The sequence below is a fragment of the Arachis ipaensis genome, chromosome B06, assembly GCF_000816755.2.
Source record: "Arachis ipaensis cultivar K30076 chromosome B06, Araip1.1, whole genome shotgun sequence".
NCBI lineage: Eukaryota > Viridiplantae > Streptophyta > Magnoliopsida > Fabales > Fabaceae > Arachis > Arachis ipaensis.
This window is the reverse complement of record NC_029790.2, coordinates 120,739,164-120,757,444: the sequence shown is the minus strand read 5'-3', so window position 1 is coordinate 120,757,444 and position 18,281 is coordinate 120,739,164. Positions and strand designations below refer to the sequence as shown.

The 18,281-nt window shown below is 32.9% G+C and overlaps 1 protein-coding gene and 2 long non-coding RNA genes across 3 annotated transcripts in view; 1 reads left to right on the top strand and 2 right to left on the bottom strand.

The window, feature by feature from the left end:
- Window positions 179–1,720, top strand: LOC110263526. The gene is made up of 2 exons (XR_002349323.1): window positions 179–1,187; window positions 1,321–1,720. It is a non-coding gene; the product is annotated as an uncharacterized LOC110263526 (long non-coding RNA).
- On the bottom strand, window positions 1,431–7,951 carry LOC107605024 (uridine kinase-like protein 2, chloroplastic). The gene is made up of 14 exons (XM_016306759.2): window positions 7,590–7,951; window positions 7,392–7,483; window positions 7,118–7,187; window positions 6,370–6,488; window positions 4,485–4,581; window positions 4,118–4,197; window positions 3,536–3,726; window positions 3,294–3,381; window positions 3,133–3,193; window positions 2,928–2,988; window positions 2,588–2,681; window positions 2,415–2,487; window positions 1,879–1,961; window positions 1,431–1,788 (listed from the first exon to the last, which is right to left on the bottom strand). The coding sequence occupies exons 1-14, from the start codon at window positions 7,783–7,785 to the stop codon at window positions 1,642–1,644; spliced, it is 1,452 nt and encodes a 483-aa protein (XP_016162245.1). The 5' UTR covers window positions 7,786–7,951; the 3' UTR covers window positions 1,431–1,641.
- The window catches only part of LOC107648415, a 20,926-nt gene continuing 15,984 nt past the window's right edge, over window positions 13,340–18,281 (bottom strand). The window contains exons 2-3 of the long non-coding RNA XR_001621918.2: window positions 16,155–16,158; window positions 13,340–13,350 (exon numbers count right to left, since the gene is read on the bottom strand). This is a non-coding gene — a long non-coding RNA (uncharacterized LOC107648415). The remainder of the gene's footprint in view (window positions 13,351–16,154; window positions 16,159–18,281) is intronic.

Here is an 18,281-nt window from a genome sequence, read left to right as displayed (position 1 = left end):
TTTACAACCAAAATCATAAAAAAAAAAATTTGTGTATGTTCATCAGTTTCTAAGAATGAAAATATCTTAATTTTTTAATTAGATTTGTATAAAAATTATCAAAATTTGATAACAATTTCGCCTCGCAATTCGCAAAGCACCCGCCATGGGTACAATTTCATCTTTACTGGCAGCTAACTTCCACACTATTTTTCCATTGACATTGTTGATAGAGTCACCGTTTAAGATTGGATATTGAATGGCCAATTTCATTATCCCGTACAAGCAGGAAAACAACACATGTCTCGCCTTATCATCTCACCTAATAACATGTCATAGTGGCTGTTAACATTCTATTTCAAATTTCCGTTAACAGTATTAATTGAGAGAGGAACTAACTAGATTCATAATTTAAAATTGTGAAAATCAACTGAAAAACCAGAAAATGTTTTCAAAAGAGATCAACACATAAATAAATTAACTCCAAATTTATAACAAAACGCAATGGCATTGTTGGACCATGCTATATAATTAGGCATTATTATTGTCGCTGCAGGTCTAGAATTAGAAGTTAACAATTAGTTGTTAGAGTTGAAAATAAAAATTCACTCCTAAATATTATAATGTGAATATTTTGTCATATTTTGGCTGATTTTTTTCGTTATGGAGGAGGGACAGGTGTTGTGCTGGGCTATGGAAGATGGGGGTGCTACACAGAATTGTGGGATAGTTTTTAGCTCATATTTGATAGGAAGAAATCGGACCCTCCGAGTTCTTTGTTTTAAAAATTTTGTAAGCAAATCAGAGGGTCCGTTTTGCTTGTAGCATACAAAATTCACATAGAAGAAATCAGACCGTGCGATATCTCCTAACACGGATGGTCCGTTTTCTTTGTTGGTTTTTTGTTTGAATTTGGATCTACTAATTGCTGGATCCGACTTGTGCATGAAAAATTTTTTTTTTTTAAGTTACAGGAAATCAGAAGGTCCGAGTTCCCTTCAGCAACTCGCAGGGTCCGATTACTGTCTTCCTTACACCACAGTCCGATAAAGCTCCCCAACTCTCCATATCCATGTCCTACACTAACGTTGCCTCCATAATAAAATTAATTTGCGTTTTTAGGGTTGTATGTACTTCAAAAGAAATACTTAGTAAAACCTGCTAATTCATTTGTTACTTCAATGTTCAATCATTGATACACTTTTTATGTACTTTTTACCGAAACACATTAATATTCGCCTATCTACTGATATGGAAATTATACTGTGAGTGGAGTAGCATAGTTTAAAGAGGCTTTAGATTATGAGGCTTCATAATTTAACAAGGTCCTCCATATTTTAGACCTATTTATGTATTTATGTATTATGCATAGCAAACAACTTTTTTGCACATAATCACCAAACAGATACATAGGTTGAATTTTCTACTCGCATTTTTTGTATGACACCATCTTTACTGCAAACTAACATGATGAAAACCACTCATGCCTTATCAATATAACAGTGAGTTACGCTCGTTCTTATTTTAATCTGGTTGCACCAAATCATAGACAAAGTCGGCTTCTGAATCTTGTATATCTCATTACAATGCATTGTTCTCCTTTTCATTTCTTATGGCTACGCAGCCTACCCAAATAGATCAGGTTACACTTAGCCTGTAGGATCAATCATCTGTACCAAAGTAGCGATCCCCAAACTCGCCCAATCCAGGGATAACCCGAAACTCATCGTTTAAGGCGGCATCAATCTCAGATGTGACAATTTTCAGTGAGGGAAACCGTTTACACACACAATGGATCCCCTCAGGAGCCTGAATTCAAAAGTGTGTACATTGAGTGAGAAATAAAAAACAAATACTTGCGATTATATATGCAGTGAAGGCATCCAAATTTTAACTCACAGAAATGAGATTCAGGAATATAATGTGGGACTCTGGAACTCCTTTCTGAATGAGTAACTCAATTGCTTGGTTGGCGGAGTTACCTACAATGTAAGTTATTGATGTCAACATTTTATCAGCATCGAAACAAAATGAATTAGCAACACAAATCAATGCTAGACGACCAGAATAATAATGAAAATATTTAATGGTCATCGCTCCCAAAACAAAAAAAGAAAATACAATAGTATTCCATGTTCACAAATATGATGCGAATCAGTAACAACCACTGTGCTACACCGTTAGAGTGAACAACTTGAAGTAAATAGCTACTTCTTTCCCTTCCTAGGCTAACACTTCCTACATATATGAAATAGGATTTCTCCCACATGAATTAAAGAATATAATAGAAGGGCAAGCATGAATTGATCGCATAAACGGTTTCAGTAAATATATCCCACTGTAACATGAAAAACATTAATATAGATATATTAGAACACTAAATAGTTAAAGAGCTGAAAACATAGCAAATCTTCAAGAGCATATAAAGAAATCACCTGTAGCAAGGACAGGATCGAGAAGCAAGACATGCCGTTCTGAAATATCCTTGGGAAGCTTCTCATATATAAGCTGCTCAAAAAAGCAAAGGATTCTACCATTAAACACAACATCCATCCTATAGATGAGGTCTCTCCGATAAGTCACGTCTGTTCTGAAAAGTTTTATATACCTGTTGTCCATCGTCTCCATCCCGATGAATCAGAATTTTCCCTATTTTAATGCCCTTACAACATGCACGAAGTGCATTCTCCATGCTCTCACCACTGTTATACAAAAATGACAAATATCCAGCTTAAGGCAAATGGCCTAGACAGAATATCATGGTGAATAATTCTAATTTTAGAATAAGGACTGAACGATAAGTTGATAACTATATGGTAAACGCAAACTTAGACTACTAGTCTAACCAAAAAAGAGAAGTAATGTTAAAGCTTCAATCAATGCATTTATAGTAGCACTATCCTAATTAGACTGGACCTGCCAAAACCAATACCTGGCTCAAAGCTCACCTTCGAACAATTGAAACACCACATAGTTTCTTGCAGAAATCAACACCAGTGTAGACAGATCCTGTTTGAAACATCATCTCAGTGAATCAGTATAACCAACACAAGCCAAAATTCATGTAGTAAGCATATATGAAACAGTTCCCAAAACACAACTCTTGGTCCAAACCAAGAACAGCGGTTGTGATAAACTAGGGCAGAAAATTACCTGTTGGAGTAACGACTTGCTTTTCGGTGAATGGGAGATGACCAAGACCATGCTCAACAACCTATGATAAAAAAACGAAGTTATCTCTGATATACCAGAACACTAAGGAAACAAAAAACCCGCAATAAAGTAGTTCAAGAGAGCAGTAGCGCATACAGTACCAGACGAATAAGCCGATCAGAATAAAATACGAAATCATGCTTTGATATGTCTTTGTCACGAATCAATGTATGCATCCCCCTTATCTGAGACAAGCACAATCAATAAACAACCAAATAAAAAAAGGAACAAGTAAAATTATACCAGCTTGTACCCTATAAACAGAAATAATAACTGCAAAAATACTCAGTGTAGTACTACAATTAATAGTCAAGACCTAAATGCTGAAGTAGGACATTACCTAAATGTTGATTGAATAACATAAACATTTGGATATATTTTGCACAGATCATGCTGACCAAGCTTTGTGCGGATATGTTGCACGATCAAATCAATGGCAACATGATTATCACCTCCCCGAGGAATGATCACATCAGCATACTTCTTTGACGGTAGAACAAAATCATCAAAGGCAGGCTTAACAAACTTTGCGTACTGCAAAATCAGCATTGTAGGCAGTAAGATATAAATCTTAGAAGTGATTGTTCACATTTCATTTGAAAACAAGGATATCCTAACATCCATAGGCTTGTCCAACTAATCTCAATAAATTCTCACAGCATTACAGCTAATACAACCATATCATTTCACTAATTCCTTTAGCCTGTTTCACATTAATACATGCATATCCCATTAATTCTATACCTTACTCAGCTTCCCCTCTTAGATCTACTCTTCATACATATCAACTGACATAGTCTAGCATATAACTTATCAATCCAAATCTCATGCTTCAAACTTATTAAAAAATATATATAAGAATTCATACTCATTATTAGCCTAGGTGCAATTAAACTGTGGTTACTGAGAATATTGTTGGCAATACCTGTTCAAGAACAGAGTTTATGTCCCTCCCTCGCTCCACTGTGTCACGTCTAATCCTACGAGCTAGTCTCACATCAGCATCTGCAAACAATTGACAGTTAAAGATAAAACTAGAGTTAATAAGGAACAAGGGAAAGCTTTCATATAGTGTAAGAATAATAGATTGTGTATAATGCATAGTGATATTTAAACCTAAGCTGGCAGCCAATCTAATAGGGAAAGTTTCCATTTCAATTTATTTTTTAAAAGCACTTGCGTAAATGCGATCAAAACAAGAGGACGTTAGAGATAGAGATGGAAAATTTTCCCAATAAATTCCCAGTATTTTATAAAAATACATGACATGCGATGGGACATATCAAGCAAACCTGTGTCAACAAAGATCTTCATGTTCATTAAATCCCGGACATCCTGATCATGGAATACAAGAATTCCCTCCAATATAATGACATCAGAAGCATTGACCTGAGCAGAAATTAGAGATGGCAAATCAAAAACCATAAAAAAGTACAAAATTTATTGCCACAGCAATTGTCTGATACATTTGAATGCTCATAAAATATAAAATATGGTAAATACTTCAACAGGTGCAAAATGTACTTATATTTTGTAGGACCTCATGAACTAAGTTCATCTACTGATGTTTGCATGAAGTAAGACTATCAAGGAAACAACAGAAATGTTTTTACATTGACCATCAGTGTTTTCCATTAAAGAAAATTTTAGGGTTCATGTTGGAGCTTTTTCAGAAATGGTTTGGACTAAATTCAGATATAATTATTACAAGATTTTTCAAGGTTTTGGAAAGAGAAAGGAGGACAACTTTCGCCATGTTTACACTCTTATGGTCAATCATTGTTTTCAACAGAAGGTTTTGAAAGAAAAGCCATCCAAGTCATTGACAATGCAGAGGATTAGAGAGGTCCTCTGCTTTGTTAAATCTAACTTTGTTTGTCTTTGCTTCAATTATGTAAGAATGCTGATCACTTTTCTTGTAGCGTTATGCTCAAAGGTTTGATGTAGTTTTCTGGAAAATAACTACGCTGCTTTAATGACAAATAATATACAGACAAGCAGGTCTTGTGGTATAGGATTACGTGGTCGGCTTTTACTTGGTGCAAGATTTTGTAGAGGTTTCTCACTCGAATATAATGAGCCTAAGAAATTGGGAAGATTTGTTCTTTTCATGATTTCGTTTGTTGGTTCTTGTTTTCAGTTTAACAAGGACCTCTTATCTTCCATTCTCTTTGTATATTCTCCACTTAATACTGTATAAAATAAATTTTCTTCTATGTAAAAACCAACTAGATTTTGCATGTGCAAAATACACTATTTATATTTGGTGGGAATTGAACAAATTTCTTTTTCCCACTAAAATGCATCATATGAAAGATTTTAATTAGACAGCAACACAAATGTTTCTGAATTGAACAACAGTCATTTGCATGGAAAAGGCTTTTGGTGTGCACAGGGAACTTGAGTTTGTACTGAGTTAAAACCCAGTAAGTTTTAAGGTTTCAAGGTTTTGGAAAGAGTAAAAAGGAAAACTTCTGCCATGTGTACCATTCTTTTGACCTCTTATTGGTGTCAGCACAATGATTTTGGAAGAAAGCTCCATAGATTAATATAAGAGGAATGGAAGACTTCCTCTGTTTCATTACATCTCTCCTTGTTTTTCTTTTCTCCCTAATAACATGATGACCTCCTCCATTTTTCCAGGGTGAGAGTATATAGGCCAAACTTAAAACAAGATTTTACTTATAGATCTGGTATACAATTAACTTTTATGCAGATATCAACTTAAAAAACCAATGGGCCTACATGATTGTTCTCTCTTCTAATTATAGTTCATATAACTTAATTCTGCTTTGCACTCCTCCATCTAATTGTATTTATTCTTTCAATCATAAAATATATGCATTAACCACATTAGTAAATCCTGGATAAGACTATTTTTGTTGTATCTAGAAGACTAAAGTAACTGAAGGGCATACTGGGTATAACTGGCAACATCAATGACTGAAACAAATCAGAACATGCGGAAAACAAATGAATAATGCAAATCCAAAGGCAGCTCGAAATGTCCAATAACCAAATTCAATTATCATGTTATTAATTCAAGGTTGCATTGCATCTTCACTTGCAAAAAAAATGGTTAATGTCATGCTTAAAGCACCACCTGCTAAGACCACTTGTAAACCTTATCCATCAACTACATATATAAATATTCTTGAACATTCTGGGAAATGATACCTGCCGAAAACTATCTGAACACCGTTGGTGCTTCTTAAAGTCATAAATTGGCACCTGCACACTCTGGCCAGCAATAAGCTTTCTCATGCACTCTAATAGCTGTTCGGTGTCGAAGGCATCTACAAGGAAATAAAGATCCAACATATGGCAATGGAAATAAGATAAAACAAAAAGGCAATAAAACAACTTTTCTTTTCTTCCTTTTTTTGGTGTGCAAAACAATAGAATCATTTAAGGATATGTTGGAACTCACTATCAGAAAAAGGATATTTTGGAATTATTTAAAACTGAAAATGATTTTAATTGAATTGGATTTCAAAAACCACTTCCCATCTTTGAAACTCATAACCAAAACATGTCATCAAATTGATTTATGAATCGATTTCTTCTTTCTTTTATTTTTGGATAAAAAGTTCCGCTTTCCATGTTCGGAAGTTGTAACACATTAAATATGAATTAAATTGATTTTATAGTTGTAATTTACACTACCAGCTTACCTGAAAGAAAATCGGTTATAAAGGTTAACTACTGAACACAGGTCAATTTCAACAAACAAAGCTAGAATCAAATTAAGCACTCATATAAACAAATGTAACCAAATTTGAGTAGATTCTATTGTTACAAAATCAATCCAAGAAGGGAAAAAATCAAAATGTTTCTTTAAACTTGATTTGCATTCTATGAAGTTGCAAGCTAAGATGCCATGCTTGTATAAATAAATACATAAAATAATTTTTCAAAAAAGTACCTGGATGATCAAAATTGTACTCGTGAACTCTTTCCAACTCTTCAGGTCTCAAACCACGGTAAAATGAATCCTACAAACACAAACACAAAACCAAATACACCTAATGCAACAATTTCAAAACTTAGGCTAAAAATACAATATAATTATATCAAGAAAATTAAACTACAATCAAACTAAAACAATATAAATACAAGGCAAAATATGATACTATATTATTATATAACATCTAAAATATACTCTTAACAAATATTATTATTATTTAAAAAATCGGTACCTGATTGACAAGAACAACGCGGTGATCATGAAGCTGCTGAATGATCATGTCACAGACAGTGGTCTTCCCAGAAGCAGTACCTCCAGAAACACCTGCGCACGCATGTTTAGCTTTGTTTCAGTTCCATTCAATAATTAACTCAAACAATTAAAAGATATAAAGTATAGGGGAAAATGGAAGTAAGAAAGGAGGAGTGACCAATAACGAAGGGCTGGTTGAGAGAATCGGGGGATAGGGCGGAGGAAAGATCGGGTGCGGAGGAGAAGCGATGGGCGGGAGAGGAGGTAGAGGAGGAGGGCGGGGAGGAGAGGAGGCCGTCGAGGCGGAGACCGGAGAAGTGTGGCCCCGAGGCTGCCTCCATGACATAGTCGATCGACGTCGTTTCCTCCGGCATCTCTCGCTCTCTCTCTGAGTCGGTGAATGGAAATGTTATGTTATGTTGAGACTTGAGATGCTGCTTCTTGTGTTTTGATATTTGTGGAGAAGGCAGTGGTGGTGGAGTGAAGTTGAATTTGGTCAAGGTTGGTGTTTGTATTGTGCCAATTAATTAAGTGAGCCACTCGAATATACCTCGTGTTATGAGAGCCCTTGTGTCTTTTTTTTTTTTAATTATATTTCCTTTTATTCGAAATAATGACTAAATTAAAAGAAAAATTTAATTTTGACACATTTAATTAAATAATGTTATTTTTAAAAAAATTATTTTTTATATTAATTATGTGAATAATTATTTAAAAAAATAAATATAATTATATAAATATATGTTAGTGTATTAAAATTAAATTTATTTAAAAATACATTTACGGCAAGAAAATAGCAATTAATTTGGATACTGGACCCAAGTGTATCTGAGGTGATGGTTCTTCACGTCAATTTTAGAACAACGGTTGGGAGATAAAGAAAAAGACTCCGATATCTATGTTTAAGTAAAAATTAGATAAATTATTTACTTAACGATCTAGATTTATAGATGAGTTACACGATAAGATCTAGTCTTAATTGGATATAATTTTACGATTAATTATCTGTTTTCAAAGATTTTAAAAGTAAATATTTTAATTTTTAAAAAAATTTATATAAAGAACAATCCTCAAGATTTTATTCTAACAGTATTTCAGTTATTAATTTATTTTTTAATACAGTAATTACTCAGATCAATTCTTAAAAATTTTAAAAGTATATATTTTAATCCTCAAAAAAAATAATATACAAATCAATCTTTAGCATTTTCTCTATCAGACATAATAATTTCTGTTTATTTTATTTTTACTATATGTCAACCTTTATTATTAACAACATAACTTTATACATGTGGACCATGATACTAGTAAATTAATACACTCTTTTTATTAGAAACAAGTAAGGTGAATAATGATATTTTGAAATCCAAACTAAAATATTTTCTTTTAATATAAACATGTTTTTTAAAACAGTTATGCTACACATATAAGTTTTTTTGACTTACAAGTCTTACAAGTTGGGTCAAACCCAACAAAAGCTACGTTCACCCACAAAAGCGTGTTAACCATGGTTGCGAGAATCGGACCGGTCAATGAACCGGTAGAGTGACTGGTTCACTGGTTTAATGGTTCGACCGAGGTTCAACCGGTTTAATTAAATATTAAATAAAATTATTAAAATTTAAATATATAATTTCAAATATTTAAAAAAAAAATATCATCAATCATCAATAAAATTATTTTAGAAAATTTAACATAACACCAACAACTATCATCAAAATTTATCAAAATTTAAGAGAGCAGTAAAACACCATAACAAAATTATGCCAGATTTCCTGAAATCAACCATCAACAATTATTCCAATTTCATAAAAATTATAAAAATAAAAAACTTAACACACTTATCAGTTAACACTTAAGCAACAAGCCAACAACAGTATTCTCCCCTAAGTTCTTGTAAGTAATCAGCAATCCTCATCAATCAGCAACAAAAGTATAAAACAAGAAAATCTTTCAAAATAATTTTTTATAATTCAAAAATAGAAAAAATCAGAGAATTCAGAGACAAAAATTACACCATTAATCCAAATTTGGCCTTCATACCACCATCAACACTAACTCAGAAGTAAAAGAAACAGCAACCAAGAATCAGAATTCAGTACCTCAATAAAACTAATAAAATAAGCAACCATAAATTGAAGCAAACATAGGTTTGAATCATTAAAATACAGAAACTCAAATTCATAGAAATTAACAAAAGAAAAAATGAAGCAGATTTACAGACGACAGAGGAATCAATCTGACTTCGAAGGAAGAGCGAAACAGGCGGCGAGGAAAGAACAAAACTCAACTACCGGCAAGGGAGGAACGACGAGACAGAGACAAGGATCGAGCAAGTCCACGACGAAGAAGACGAAGACGATGGAGGAATCCAACTGACCACACTTCGATCTGCAAGTCCACAACGAAGAAGACGAAGACGATGTAGTGAAGAGGCCACGAGCTTCGATCTGCAAGGGTAAAGGCCACGACGTGGAGGAGAAGAGAATGGATGGCCAAGAGCTTTGAGCTAACCCTCTGTTTGTCACTACTGGCGGCGAGGCACCCTCTTGCTGACAAGAAGAGTTCGGCGACGGCGAGGGCAGTTTTTTCTGATGGAGGGGAACTGGGAAATTGGGCTTTTTATATTATCCATTTTCTTTTTTCTTTTTTAATTATAATTTTAAAAACCGTTAAAAAACCGATCGGTTTTATCGGTTCACCAGTTAACCATCGGTTCGACCGGTTTTTTCACCGTTTTTTACCCGACGATTTTCCACATCAACCGAACCGGCTAGAGGACCGGTTCCCGGTTAATTCGGTCGAACTGGCCGGTCTGGTTCGGTTTTCAGAACACTGGTGTTAACACGCGCATTACGTTTCCAAAGCGCTTCTTCACCATTATGAACGACTCTTCTTCTTCTTCTTCGATGAAAACCACAACTGTCATTTTTACTTTGCGTTCTCCTCCTCTTCTTCTTCCTTCTTCTTCTCCTTCTTCTTTGTGTTTCTCCTCCTTTTTCTTCGCGTGTTTCATCTTCATTGTCGTGTTTCTCCTCCTTCTTTTTGTTTTGCAACATTATATATTTTTTCTTCTTTGTTTGATTTTTTCTCCCAAAAAAAAATATGAGAACATGAAATAAGAAGATGATGAAGAAGAAGCAGCAGAAAATGAGGAAGAGGAAGAGTTTTGAATTATACAGAATTTATCAGAATAAAAATACACCCAAATATTTTCGTTTTACACCCAAATATCTTCGTTTTACACCCAAATTTGCTGCAAATACAGAAATGAGTTGTGCTACGTATACAATAAAATCAACCACCAAAGTCAGGCACCAGTATAAAATATATACTGAAATACAAATATACATTAAAAATAAATTAAAACACACATGTATTTATACACAAATACATTGGTGACTGATTTTAGTGGCTGATTTTAGTGTACAAATAGCATTTTTGTACAGAAAAATATTTCCTAATGTTGCATTTTTTTCTTCTTCTTTTCCTTATTTCTTTCTTTCTTTTAGTTAAATGAATGTAAGTTCATCCTCTTCCAAGTAATTTTACAGCATTATGTGTTTCTTCTTCTTCTTTGTTTAATTTTTTTGTTTTTATTTTTGTTAAGAAAGTAAAACAAGAAGAAACTTGAGAAGGTAAAACAAAAAGAAAAAGATGAATAAGAAAAAAAGAAGAAGATGGTGATGATGATGAAAAAAAAAGAAGCATCAGCAAAAGATGAGGAGGAGGAAGAGGAAGAGGAAGAGTTCTGAATTATGCAGAACTTATCAGAATAAAAATACACCCAAATATCTTCGTTTTACACCCAAATATCCTCGTGTTACACCCAAATTTGCTGCAAATACAGAAATGAGTTATGCTACGTGTACATTAAAATCAGCCACCAGTATAAAATACATACTAGAATACAAATATACATTGAAAATAAATTAAAGCATACATGTATTTATACACAAATACATTGGTGGCTGATTTTAGTGCATGATTTTAGTGTACAAATAGTATTTTTGTACAGAAAAATATTTCTTCTAATGCTGCATTTTTTTTTCTTCTTCTTCTTTTCCTTATTTCTTTCTTTCTTTTAGTTAAATGAATGTAAGTTCATCCTCTTCCAAGTAATTTTACAGCATTATATGTTTCTTCTTCTTTGTTAAATGAGTAAAACAAGAAGAAACTTGAGAAGGTAAAACAAAAAGGAAAAGATGAATAAGAAAAAAAGAAGAAGAAGATGGTGATGATGATGAAAAAAAAGCAGCAGAAGATGAGGATGAGGAAGAGGAAGAGTTTTGAATTATGCAGAACTTATCAAAATAAAAATACACCTAAATATCTTCATTTTACACCCAAATATCTTCGTGTTACACCCAAATTTGCTACAAATATAGAAAAATATTTTCTCTAATTTTGTATTTTTTCTTCTGAATTGAACCACACCTCAGCCACTTGATTGGATTCAAAAATAATAATCAATTTCGTTCTTGTTCAATCGACAATCTAAACTTGAATTATTCATTATATTCAACAACGAGATAACTGATGGTGGAGGAGAAAGAGAAAAAGAAAGGAAGAGAAGAAAATCCAATGAAAAAAGAAGGAGGAAGAGGAGGAGGAGGAGGAAGAGATGATGTTGATGACGACGATAACGAAAAACATGAAGAAGGTACAAGAAGAACGTGCGCGCGTTGATTGAAAAATCTGTTAAGGAGACGCGTGAAACATACGTAACATCAGAGGCACGTTTTTGGGATAAGCAAATTTCATAACTTGTAAAACTTGTATAGCAAAAAGACTTGTACGTGAAGATTAATTCCTTTTAAAATAGGATATCATTTGATTATATTAAATACAAAAATATCAAATAATTTTAACTTTAAATTTCTTATAAAATAATCTCTAATATTATTATGCAATTAATAATAATTATTATTTTATTTTATTTTTTTGGACGGATGACTATTATGTCTAACAGAGAGAAACGTTGGGGATTGATCTGTGTATTAATTTTTATTGGGGACTAAAATATCCGTTTTTTTTTAATTCTTGGGGACTAATTTGGGTAATTGTAATACCCTAACTTTTAATACCTCATGATCGTACCAAAAATAAGGCGTTACTAACCTAATTCCTTTTATTATCTATTTACTATTGAGCCTTTACGCATAAATCTATCAATGATTTTACTAAAACTATAACTTTTTCAACAAGTACAAACAACACATATTCACATACTTAATATTAATAATACGTTGTAGTATTACATACAAAAACAATTATAGAACCTACCCCTCTGAATAAAACTCTAACTAACAAGGCGAGGGGAAAATAAATTCTAACAACTCAACTCGTAAACATATTCCTCTATGCTCCCGCAGCTTCACAATAAGCCTTCGCACCTGTAGCTGAAAGGGGGGTGGAGATAGGGGTAAGAACCGGGGAGTTCTTAGTAGGGTCAAGGTTTGGAGTTATGTTCATTTTATATATACTTGGTCAACAATAACAATCAACAAGGTATCATCAAATTCAATAATTAAACACAAAATTCAAACAGTCATTTAGCACACCCACAATCACAGAAAATACACTCACAAACAAATATGCGCAAACAAGTATGATGCATGTCTATCCCAGTGCAAGTAATGAGCTCATCTGTTGATTTTGACCTGCTCCCAACGTAACTTAGCAACCTTTGTCTAAGTTTGGTTTCTAGTGTTATAACCTCTGTAAGCAACATTTGTCTTACAGGTACGACTCTCTTGAGCCGATGTATGCAAATATAACTTCTGTAAGCAACCTCTGTCTTACAGGTGAGGCTCTCTCTAGCCAATGTATGTAACAATAACCTCTGTAAGCAACATCTGTCTTACAGGTGCGACCATCCCCTAGATTGGCCGATGTATTTCTGGAAAGCAAATCTCGGTGGACTCACCATCATATCTCTGCTCGTTTTCAGCAAGTAAACAATCATCTCTACTTCACTCATTTTCTTTTCATTCTTTCTTTCTTTTCTTTTCTATTCTCTGCTCTCCTGTAGCAGAGGTTCTTTAGATTCTTTTAATCTTTTGCTCTCTACTCTCCTGTGGTAAAGATCCCTTTAACTAATATATTCTTTTCTTTTCTTTTCTTTTCTCATCATTCTTTTAATTCCTTACTTTTAACATAAAAAATTATCTTCACACTCTTCTCTCATCTTTTTCTAAATATTTTTTGAAGAGAGGATCATGAGATCCTTAACTTAGATTTATCTTTCTAAAATTTTTCAAAAAAAAATTATCTGTTTACTACTCTCTGTTTTATTTTTTATAATACATACAATAATATTCTTATAAAATAATATCTTGATAAATAATAATTTGTAATAATAATTTACTCTAATGTAAATGAGTAATTTTAAACAAATATTTAAAATAATATTTATAATACTCTTAAAACAACTACAAGTATATTTTCTCAAAAATAATTCTTCTTGGCTGATTCTTCTCTTCACCAAGAACCGAAAACCTCTTTATTTTATTTTTAAAATATACATTTAAATCTTAACCCGTTTTTGAATTTTACAGTTACCGATTTTTCACAGCTTTTAGTTTAATTCCTCAGCCATTAAACCTCACCCATTTTATTCAAAAACTAACACAATGACAGCCCCAAATCAGCATCATTATCACAGTTTGGGAAGCACAAACATGACCAAATCACAAGCTTAATCACATATAACAAAATTCAATATAAAGTCAATCAAACTCCATCAATAATCAATCACAACAACCATTCACTTATCCAACAGAAATTTAATTGGTGAGAATTTATCGAAATCCTACCTCCGTACGAAATCAAAATACTCGAGGCTACTGAGAAGCTTTCTGACCGAGCTGCCAAAGAAAAAAATATCAGAAATCGTCTGTACCTCCTAAAACTCCAGTTGGCCGAACTCAAAGGGTAGGGGAGCTACGTCATCGTCAACTTTCACCGATCAAAAGTGGCGCCAACGTGTAGAGGAAGAAGATACGAACACTTTTATCGGATTAGATTCTTGATTAGAGTTACGGATCTCAAGAAATCGAAACCGAAAATTTTAGTGGGGTTACGGTTTTCTTTCTTGCAAGCTTCGGCCTTCCCTTTCCTTATTTCTTTTCTTATGAGTTCGGTGATGAAAAGAACAAATATGAAATAAAGATGTTTTGATGATTGAATGAAATAGATTATGTGTCTTGTTTATATGTTAATATATGTTTATAAGAAGCATTTTAAGTATACCCCTGTCTTTTTTTAGAAGTTTAAAATGCTATGATTTAGAGTCATTTAGATTTAATATAAAAAAAAAGTTATCAGTTCAGATGTAAGAAAATATGCATTATGTGGATATGCACAAAAACAGTTACATGGAAGAGTTGCAACCGCAACGTGATGTAGCAGATTTTGTAGAGGTAAGCATATCACTGTGTTCCTTTGTTTAATAGATTGGCATAATGTGCATGTGTGACTTTAAAAGAGTGAGCCAGCCAATAATATTATCGATTGAGAATGCATTTTTTTGGCCCATACAAAGAAAAAAGAACTAAAAATGTTCTTTTAAATTTATTATTTATTTTAACACTAACAAAAAAAAATATTACTGATAACAGTAAGATCGTCTATGATGATCATTAGGTATATATTATCAATTATTATATCATAGTAAAAATTTACAAATATGATATAAGAATAAAATTATTTTACGAACTAAGTTGAGATCAATAAAATATATTATTAGTTTGAGAATATTTTTTTTAAAAGAGTTATTTAATTGATCAACTAAAGTTTTTAGTTTATACTCTTTTTGTCGAAGTAGACCAAAATTTTAAAAAAATGCAGTTAAATTATTTTTTGAGAGATAATATGATTAGTCTTTAAAATATTTAATTTATAAATTAAAATATTAAAATAATAATTTAAATAATAACACATAATTTAGAATTTTATTATTTAGGTTTTATATTTTAAAAAAATTGAGCAATCTTTTTCTTAACAATACAATCGAAATATCTCTCTTTTTATATAGAATAATACTACACATTCAAGTATTTTTTTGTTAAATAAGTCCAACCAAATTAATCTAAGATAACAAAAATCAAATATGACTAGCATTATTCTAAGTCTTATTATTTAACTTGGTTAGACTTAGTTCATAAAAAAACTTGAATGTGTAGTATTACTCTTATATATATATATATATCAGTAAATATATATATATATATATATATATATCAGTAAATGCTTATTTAGAAATTTACTTCTCATACAATTAGAAGCCAACTCTTATTGAGATTCATAGTTGAAAAAGTTCTTTCAATTAATGCAGTTGTTACAAAAAAAATTAAAACTAATATAAAAAAAGATAAATAATACTCTTTTAAGTCGATTTCTAAAAAAAATATAAATTTCATTTAAATTGATAATTGATCATTCTAATAACATCTAATATGAAATTTTTAAATTGATTATGAAGTATCAAAAATTGAATAAAAAATTATTGTGGGATCAAATTTAATAATTTAGTGGGGGCAAATAAATATTATTATCATATACTACTCAAAAAAATTTCAAATCATAGTGGGAGCAATTACCCCCACACTTATATACATACATCCGTCCCTGAGTACGCACTATGACAATTGACAAATACTATGAAACTTCTAAGTCTCATCATAAATAATTAATATAGTGTTAGCTCTTAATTGGTTACTTTGGATCTTGAGACAATCACCCATCTTAACAATTTGTATTGATTGTAGTACATTTTACACTACAAAACAAACGGTAAATATTGGCAATAATTTAGCGCCAGAAGGTGAAATTGAGCTATCTATAAATTTTACAGCGATTGTAGTAGTAAAACTGTAATCAGTAGCTATATTTTTCAATTGGCGGCGGTTTGAGTGGAAATCGAAACAAGTCTACCTTTTTCTTCTAGATCCCTCCCTTCTCCCTATTCTCATATCTTTTACCTCACATAACAATCCAAAGGAGTAAAACCTAGCCTCCGTTGGTCTCTCTATCCTCGAAGGCCCGAACCTTCAGTTATATCTTACCCATTTTATAAAAATGTTCGCCCCTCGAAAATTGATACAAGATGAAAGAAGTTCAAACTAGCTTTACTTTTGAACACATTAGGAAAAAACAAAATATTTTGGCATATATAAGAAGTAACATATAAAGAAGAAGCTTTAAGGTCTCAACGTTTATATATACTTATACAGTTTTTAAATCCAGGATATTCTTATGGCTTAAAAATATAGGAAAAAAATCTTGCGCAAAGCGGAAGATACAAGATAGGCTCAATGCAGAAAGGTTACAAGGCAGGCTGGTATTAAAGCGACGGGTATATAGTTTGCATACTGAACTCATACCAACTTTAGAGTTTCAGCTGCCTAAACTTCAACATGACGTAACTTCACAATTCCCAACCATACCATATTAAACAGATTCTCCGCAAATTCTCAACCTCATCAAACACTCTGCAACCCACTAACAGGAACAAGTCTAACATCAACAAAACTGCTACGCAAGAATCAAGCTCCTCAACATCCTGTGATGTCGCACATTTACAAACTCCGCCTTCCGCGTCCGCACAACATATCCTAAAGAACTAACATATCGCTTGCTATATCTAACGATCGCATGTGTCATCAAAACAAGTCTCAAGTCACTCAAAATGATACAAGACCTCAGAGAAAGGACAAGCAACAAGGACAATGTTCACAAAGATTTCTACATTTCTCTTTGATGCATCAACAAGTCCAAAGTTACATCAGAGAATACATGAGCCAAGAAAAGGAGTTTAAACAGCGCAAGGCAGATATCCAAAGAATCACACGTGACTCTAAAACAAACTTGAGTTACCTAAAAAGATATCAAACTTAGGAAGAGAAGAACAAAATTTATGGACGGGGTTCACAAAAATTCAATAGAATGTTTAAGAACACTAACAGGTAGGGAATAATTCAGAATATAAGGTTCGAAACAAAAACTTCAAAAGAACCAAATTTAATCGGAATGAGATATACATAAGATGCAAGACATGAAGCAAAAGAACCACACCGCATCTTAAGAAAAGTAGATATCTCAGGGAATTCAAGTAAATATATGCAGTTAAGATCAAATGAAAATAGCATATGAACAAGGAACAAGATTGGGGAATAATTAGTTCACTTTCCAAGAAAGAAACACGAAACAAAACTTCAAGATAAACCATCAAAGAACAAGATACATGACCGAGCAACCCCGAGATGCATCTTCTAAAGTTCCCAAAACCCATAATTCGCATCACCTATTAATTCTATTTCGTCTATGATAATCTATTAGTATTTCTGTTCTGAGGGTTACCTAAAACTATAGGTCGATCTCGGATGAGATCTTCAGTACTGGTCGGAGTTGACGCGTCCGGCTGGTGAGCGGTGTCCGACTTGTTAGACTGGCTATGCTGCTGATCCTCTGCCACCGGAGGGTGGGGGTACCTGCAAGGGACTCCGATGCTTAAGTTAGCAACGGTATTAAGCAGGTTTTTTAGTAGAATCAGAGTATGAGTTATACATGGGTGCTCTAGTGTATTTATAATGGTTGTAGAGTGATCTTTCGGAGGATAAGATAGTTATCTTATCTTATCTTATCTTTGAGTGAAGTCATCTTATCTTCAAGGGAACCGCCCTTATCTCTATAGGCTTGGGCTGCCTTTGGATTTGGGTCGTGTTCCTCTGTTTGGGCCCTTTTTAGGCTTTCCTGGGGATTTGGCCGAGCTCTTTGAGAAGAGGTCGGATAGTCCTGACCTGAAGAGGTCAGCCGACTTGTCGTCAATCAACTCGGGTCGGATAGCTCGACCCAGGGTATGAACAGA